Source organism: Phocoena sinus, chromosome 6 (genome assembly GCF_008692025.1).
Source record: "Phocoena sinus isolate mPhoSin1 chromosome 6, mPhoSin1.pri, whole genome shotgun sequence".
NCBI classification, from domain to species: domain Eukaryota; kingdom Metazoa; phylum Chordata; class Mammalia; order Artiodactyla; family Phocoenidae; genus Phocoena; species Phocoena sinus.
The window spans coordinates 90,578,835-90,586,700 of NC_045768.1; the positions used below are offsets into that span (position 1 = coordinate 90,578,835).

Genomic DNA, 7,866 nt, shown 5'->3' on the forward strand with positions numbered 1-7,866 from the left:
TTCCCAGGCTCTGGTTAGCCATTTGTTCTAGACTTACTAAGCACCTATTGTGTGCCTGGGCTATTCCGGGAGCAAGCCAATTCCTGCCCTCGGGTTTATCCCCACATCCTGAGAGCCAAGTGATATCACACCTCCAGCCCACTGCCCCTGAGCCACCTGGAGGCCTTGAAGGGCAGCCACCACCTCCTTTAGTGAAAACTGGCTTCAGAGAGCCCCTCCCAGAGAAAGCCAAACCTCAGAGGGGCACATCCTCTTCGTCTCTAGCCCAGTGAGCAGATGGGGTCTGCTCACCTTCTGGAGCTCTCAGTACGGGAGCCATGATCACACGCGCCACTGGCTCTCCCAGGTCCTTCAGCCGCGCTCTCGCCTCTTGCGTCCCCGCAGGTGTGACGAGTACATCACACAGTTGGATGAGATGCAGCGGCAGCTGGCAGCTGCTGAGGATGAGAAGAAGACACTCAACTCGCTGCTGCGCATGGCCATCCAGCAGAAGCTGGCGCTGACCCAGCGGCTGGAGCTGCTTGAGCTGGACCATGAGCAGACCCGGCGAAGCCGCGCCAAGGCCACCCCCAAGGCCAAGTCTGGTACCCCGAGCGTAAGTCACACCTGCGCCTGCGCTAGTGACAGGGCTGAGGGTGCTGGGCTTGCTGCCCAGGTGCTCTGTGGCGAGAAATATAACGTTTACTGCGATTAGGGCCGCAAGGGTACACGCTGCAGCTAACCTGCCGCATATCACCTGTCCGCTTCACCTCAACTAACCTGGCAGCAGCGGGACCGTGGTGCTAGGCTGGTCTTAACTGTGACTAATGCACAGAGGGAAGAATTTAGCAGAGGCAGCCTGCTTCTCCACCTGGACACTGCAAGCTTTGTGTCTGTTTCTCACCCCTCGGGACCACCCTTCACAGCAGCTGCTCTCTTGGAGGGGTGGTCAAGGTGGGGTTGGAGCCATGTGTCCTCACAAAAATGTGGCTTCCCAGGGCCCGCGTGCCATTGGCTCTCACTGGGAGGGGCAGAACTTGCATTGAAACTTGCATGTTCCCTGCATGTGTCTAATGCAGTTGTACTGCCCTGGCACCCAGAAACCAGTGTTAGAGGTTCCAGCCTGAATCCCAGGTGCGGCCTCGGAGGACACTCTGTGCTTGGTACAGATTACGGAGACAATTATTTTGTAGTTTGTGCGGCATCTCGTTACAGTTTATATTTGGGACAGAATTACAGAATTCCTTCCCCTAAACCCAGAGGAAGAGCAGCCCTGTGGCCCATGTCCTCCAGCCCAGGCGTACACGTGCTCAAGAGGCGCACAGGCATACCTAACCACACCCCAGACCAGAGCTCAGCAGCCTCAGCTTCTCTTTCTGAGATTTGTACGCTTGTCTGGTGGCCTGCAAGGTGACAAACCGGCAGGCCAAAAAGGCTTGGGTTTTTTCTAATGAGAAAAACTTCCCAAGTGCCTGGCCAAACCTCTGTCCTCACAGGAAGCCCATCCTTTTGTACTTAGAGTGTCCCCAGCTTCCAGTTGGATTTTTTCACTCTCTGCCCATTATCAGGCCTTCCTCTCAGGGGGCTTCAGACTACAAGAAACAGGGCTGTGGAAACCCCCAACCTGAGCTTGAGTTACCAGCGGGCCAGGCTGAAATGAGGGACTGGGTCCCACACCTATTAACTGAAGCCCGGCCTGGTGTGGGAAGGGAACCTTGAATGGACCCAGGGCTAGTTTCAGGATTCACGGTAGGAGGAATATGGTTCTTGATCATCAGTGCAATTCCAGAGGTGGTGACAGGCAGGAAAGGCAGCCATAGTACTCCCCCATGCTCAGAAGCTGCACCCACACCAAGAGCTTTGGCAGCCGAACTTCTCTCAGTGTTTCTCTCCAGGTCATCCTTGGGGCCCACCAGCCATGAAGGTGCAGTCTCCCTGAATAGCTCTTTGCCTCCTCTCTCTGGGGCCCTGAGGGGGAATTTTCATTGTCCCTGCACACAGGTATCTGCCCCCATTCCACTCTTTCCCTTAATTCCCAAGCATGTCTCAATTCCCACCAGATGCCAGGTTCTACCCAGACCAACTTGGATTTGGCAAACTGCGGAGTGAAGATACACAGGATGGACCATACCTGTCCCTTCTGTGTGCCTATACCCAGCTCCAGGCTGTTTTGCAGATGGGATGTCAGGTCTCGGATTCCCCTCCCACTTGAGAACATGTCAGGCCATCTCCCCTCTGCAAGCAGGACTTCCGGGGCATGGCTGCCTGCTGGCGCCGCATACTGCTTCTGCCTCCTTGCCAAGCCTGGCACACAGCTTCTCTCCATACTTGTAAAGTAAAGGGTCTTCATGAGGTACTCGGGGCCAGCGGCGCCCCCTAACACATGCAGGTCTTCTCTGCTGCCAACTAACACACCCATGCCCTCACAGCTCGGTGAGAGCTTTAGTTGTCTGACGGGTGACCGGTTCTAACGTTGTCTTGTTTTCTCCCATTTTCAGCTGTAGAGTAGCTGCTGGGAGGACTCGGCCGCCGGCCCTGTCACACTGCAGCCCCCTCCCCTCCTCTCCCATGGGCCCACGCAGAGGAAGGAAGGGCAGCCTAAAAGTCCACTTAGAAACGTTTTTGGATATGCTACTGCAATTCTTTTCAAAATAGCATTCCCCAAGTTTTTAATGGCAGAGGAAATAAAAGCTTTAATGTTGAGAATGCCGGCAGCTGCTGCTTGGAAAGGCCTTTGTACAGGCGCTGAAGAACCTGCTTGGACAGCGACCACCAGGCTTGCTTAGGAACCCTCTAGAAACACTCACCACTGGGGTCTCCCTATTACAGATACTCCTTTTTTACCCAATCCACCTGTGCACTTTTGATATTTTGATATTATATTTGCTTCCTTCATCCCTGGCGTAGAGATGGTCTCAGATGCCGTAGTCTGTCTCGTGGTCCTGTAGCTCCCAACGGTGTGTTGATCTGTTATCAGCACATGGCACAGGTGTGTCCTCCTAGCGTGTAGCTCTAGATTGTTTAGGTGAAGGCTTCAACTTGGTAAGGAGCCCGGCTAAATGTATCCATGCTGTGGTTCAGCAGCCTTTTAATTATACGGCATTGTGGTTCATGTTTGAAATTACAGATTTTAAATGCCATGTTCATTAAGAAATCCAGGGTATTCGGATTCTGGGGTTTTTCATATTGTATTATTATTATTCTTAGGAATAGTTCAATGTAACAAGAAGAAAACTTGACCTTTGCTCTGGTTAAACAGTAAAAGGCACTTGAAAACAAAAAGATAAATTATTGAATGAGTAGTATTACCTACAAATTCCAGAATTTTCTGGGTTTTAGGACATTGTGAAGCATGACTGATTAACAGAATTTTATACAACTGTACCAGTGAAATTCCAAATTGGAATTGTTTTGTTACTCCGGTTGTTGTGCCAAATTGTGGTACACTTAGAAAATTCTACAGTCGTCGATTTTTAGGGTGTTATATTTCAACGCCTTTTTGTTAGTAATCATTGCCAGTAGTGCCTTCATCAGTTTAGGGAGGTGTTCCAGCGTAGTTTATTCTGTAAAATGGACAGTGAAGAGCTAGTTGGGAATGTTGAAGGCCAGTGTGGACCAATCAGTGTGAACAGGTGCACACCTTCTAACCTGACCCTGGGCATCTTCATTGAGGGAAAGAAAACAGCAATTGTGCAAAATTCTGTTAGTCAGTGATTCTTTACTGTGCAGATCCTTGCAAATTCAGGGGCTGAGAAAACGAAAGTGAACACAAACCTTGAGTGTGCTTTGGGAACCAAATGGACTTCATGGGACAAGCTAAGCAAGCTATGTGAACAACACGCCACGTTTGTGAAGAGTGGGGCGGGTGGCAGGGGAGCCGGCACCGTCGGCCTCGTGCATTGGGGTGAGGGCTAGCCATAGTATTCTTTGCAAATGTGAGAGAGAGACATTATATATTCTCTTGCTTGGTGTAACTAATCACTGTTAATTTCAGGAAACAGAAGTCACTAAAGCTCCTTGGCAAACCAGATCTGTGTCCTGTCCTGATTTGCTGAGTGAGGTTGTGCAAGTGGTCAAATTGGTACTCAAGGAGGAGGAAGAAAAAGTGTCCTCTCTCCTCCAAAATACAGGACAAATTATAATAATATAAGTAGCAAGAATAGAAGAATTCTGTTTCCTGGAATAAGCATTTTTATTCCTAGTTGTAGGGACCCCTATTTTTACCTTCTCTTACAGTGTTGATTCATAAGAAATAATGTTACATTTACAAAAACTTCATCTGTACGGGGTATTTATTTGCAATGATGTCTGTGTACTGTATTTTTTCTGTGCATTACCTTAGTGTCAGAATGTCTTTATTTTAAGATCATATGCATGTTCTCCTGCCAAGGAACCTTTACACAGACCCAAACAAACAAAAATGCCTTCAGATTCTGAGAAAATGAGACACAGCATGGAAAAGGAATAGGAAGGAGAAATCGCTCACAACTTGGGACACAGACATATGGTGCAAATGTCTGTAAAGCCAGTGCACATAGGAACAGTGGGCCTGGGTAAAGGGTCACGTTGGTAGGACCAGTAAATAAAGAATAATAAAAAGACAAAGCACAAAACTTGTTCTCTGTGGCTGCTCTGACCCCCTGCTCCAGATGACTGTGGGTCCAGCAATGCACTATAATTCCAGCACCTAAAACAAGAAAACCAGCCTATCGTTAACCCTGGTGATGGAAACTGGAAGCAACCTGAAGCCCATCTCAGGAGGCTTGGGGGGAAGGGGAGACAGGGGGTGCCTCCCGTGACGGGCGTCAGGTGTCGTGAGCACCCAGCAGCGTGGCAGTGAGAGCACATTGCCTTTGCATTGTACTGACTAGGAAGCAAAGAGATTTGCATGACGAGGGATCCTTTGCCCTCCAAACTCTTGCTCTTTGTGCCCAGGAATGAATAGGTGCAGGCAACAAGAGTTACTTGTTTCTCAACACAAAACCATGTTCACCTGCAGGAATGTGTTCAAGGCACGCTGAGCCCGTCCCAGTGATTTGCTTGTGAGTGTGAGCATAGGGTACAAATCATGTCTGAGGGAATAGGAAGTCCTAGGGACAGTTTGCCACCTCTCTTTCTGATGGTCGCAGTCAGGCCTGAGTGATTTCACTCAAATCTCAGGGCTTCCCTTGGGGAGGCTGTCTGAGGTCAGGATCCTGCTACCCTGGCATCTCCCCTCCACCCGGAGTCTCCCTTGGCTTCATGGTCCCTGAGAGGCCCCCTCCTTCTCACGATCCCCACCCATCCCACTTTAGTAGCATGGACCCATGTTCGGTTTGAACCTTTCTTTCCAAAGAGAATTGTTTTTGTAACTCAGGAGCTAGAAGGAGTCTTCTTTCCCTACTGTCCTGTCATCCCAGCAGTTCCCTGGAAGAGGTTGGGAAGAGAGCCTGCGACAGATCTGGAGGAGACCCCCAGGAGGAGGGGGCATTGGCAGTGAGCTGAGCAGGGCAGGCTCTTTTTCAGGTGGGGATACCACCTGGTCCTTGGCCCAGTCCTGCTTTTTGGGGTGTTTGATTTGCACAAGCGCATATGCTGAGGCCTTCCCTACCCCTCAGTGTGCTTCAGGTCCTTGAACATGTGCTTCTTCAGGAGTGGCAGGCTCCTGAGCGGGTGGGGTCCTGGGGAGCCTGTGGGAGGGGGCAGTTGGAGCTGAAAGGCTTTCCACTTGGTCTTCCTTTCCGAGAGGGAATGTCCCCATTCCTGCCACCTCCTCCATCTCCCTGCAGTGATTTTCACCCCCACACACCCAAGCAGGTTACCAGAGCTGGAAACAACAGCGCCAGCTTGGAGACACTGCCTCCTGCCTTTGGGAGCCTCCTGGAAAACCAGATATGCCTTCAGTCTGACATCACCTGGTGTGGAATTTTGGCAGGGATCAGATGCCATCAGGTTTGCCTCTGTGCTCATCTTTCATTTGTGCCCAAACAGAGCTGGAAGAGCGATGTGTTATCATTTTGTCAGATTTCTTGTGGGAAAGCACACTGGCTCTTGTGAGTTCACCTCAGTCATCCATGAGCTTGCCTTGGTAAGCCTAGGTCCCTGGAGCGGAGGCTCCCTCCTCCCCGCCACCCCCCCCCCCCACACACACACACAGAGTTCCTCCTCCTAAGCAAATGGCAGTGCCACAGTACCTTACCCACAGAAAAGGCCTCCCTGCCTGGATAGTATGAGCACACCCCCTCGTGGGCCTCCATGAGAACAATAGGAATCAGTGGTCACACCCACACACACCAGGATCCATTTTCATCTCTTAAGGAACCAAGATTTATTTACCCTAAAGTGTTTGTGAAGTATAGCACACATACATAGGAGTGCAAGCAAGTGTCCAGTGGCTGTATATTTGCAAAATGGACACACTCTGCAGCCACCATCCAGATGAGAAAGCAAATGAAGGCAGGCAGTCCCCCAAAGCCCTCGTGCTTTCTGTACCCACTCCCTTTCAGGGATAACTCCCTGAGTCTTGTCAGTTCAGGCCACTTGTGCCATTTTCTGTACTTTATATAAATGGAAGCATACAGTAGAGACACAGACCTATAATAGATTTGCTTACCAAACTACATTTGATTTCTCACACTGTCATCGAACTATGGGTGTCTCACTTTTGGTTCAAAGACATAAATCAATTGACTGTAAAATGACGGGAAAAGATATTCCATGCAAACAGTATCCAAAAGAGAACAGGAGTGACTCTACTAATATTAGACAAAATAGACTAATTAAGACAAAAATTGTTACAAGAGACCAAGAGGAGCATTATATAATGATAAAAAAGTCAATTCACCAATAAGATATAACAATTATAAACATATGCAACAGACAACCGAGCCCCCAAATACAGTGATAATACAAATTATGGAATACAAAAGAATAGACAAATAGATCGATGGAACCGATTAAAGAATGGTACTGGAACACCTGGACATCCACATGCAAAAAGTTAATCTAGACTCAGACCGTAAACGCTTCACAAAAATTAACTAAAATGGATTGAAGACTTATACATAAAACTCAAAATTGTAAAACTTCTAGAAGATAACATAGGAGAAAATCTAGATGACCTTGGGTTTGGCTTTTTAGATACAACACCAAAGGCATGATCCATGAAAGAAATAATTGATAAGTTAAGTTTCATTGCAATTAAAAACTTCTCTGCAAAAGACATTGTTAAGAGAATGAGAAGATGGCTGTCTTCTGGAAAGAAGCTATTTGCAAAAAACATAAACGTTTCATTTTGGATAAAATAAAAGGGAATACTCTTACACTGTTGATGAGAATGTAAATTGGTGCAGCCACTATAGAAAACAGTTTGGAGGTTCCTTAAAAAACTAAATATAGAGTTATCATATGATCCAGCAATCCCACTCATGGGCATATATCTGGAAAAGACAAAATTCTTAATTTGAAAAGATACATCCATCCCAGTGTTCATAGCAGGACTACAGTAGCCAAGACATGGAAGCAGCCTAAGTGTTCATCAACAGATGAATGGATAAAGAAGATGTGGTGTATATATATATATATGCAATGGACTATTACTCACTATAAAAAAGAATGAAATAATGCCATTTGCAGCAACATGGATGGACCTAGAGATTATCATACTAAGTAAAGTAAGTCAGATAAAGACAAATATGATATCACTTATATGTGGAACCTAAAAATTAGTATAAATAAACTTATTTACGAAACAGAAACAGACATAGAAAAGCTTATGGTTACAAAAGGGATAGGGGAGTGTGTGTGTGTATGTGTATGTATTCTAATCACTTTGCTGTAAACCTGAAACTAACATGGTATTGTAGGTCAGCCATACCTCAATAAAAATAAATTTAAAAAAATTTCAGA

The 7,866-nt window shown here is 47.4% G+C and overlaps 1 protein-coding gene across 2 annotated transcripts in view; it reads left to right on the forward strand.

Moving 5' to 3' along the window:
* The window catches only part of BICD2 (BICD cargo adaptor 2), a 54,324-nt gene extending 49,737 nt beyond the window's left edge, over positions 1–4,587 (forward strand). The window contains exons 7-8 of one of the 2 annotated variants that reach the window (XM_032634929.1): positions 385–595; positions 2,478–4,587. In XM_032634929.1, coding sequence (XP_032490820.1) covers positions 385–595; positions 2,478–2,483 — 217 coding nt within the window. In that variant the 3' untranslated portion in view covers positions 2,484–4,587. Of the gene's footprint in view, positions 1–384 lie in introns of both variants that reach the window. The other variant, XM_032634928.1, reaches the window with a different exon arrangement.
* The last annotated feature ends 3,279 nt before the right edge of the window (positions 4,588–7,866 follow it).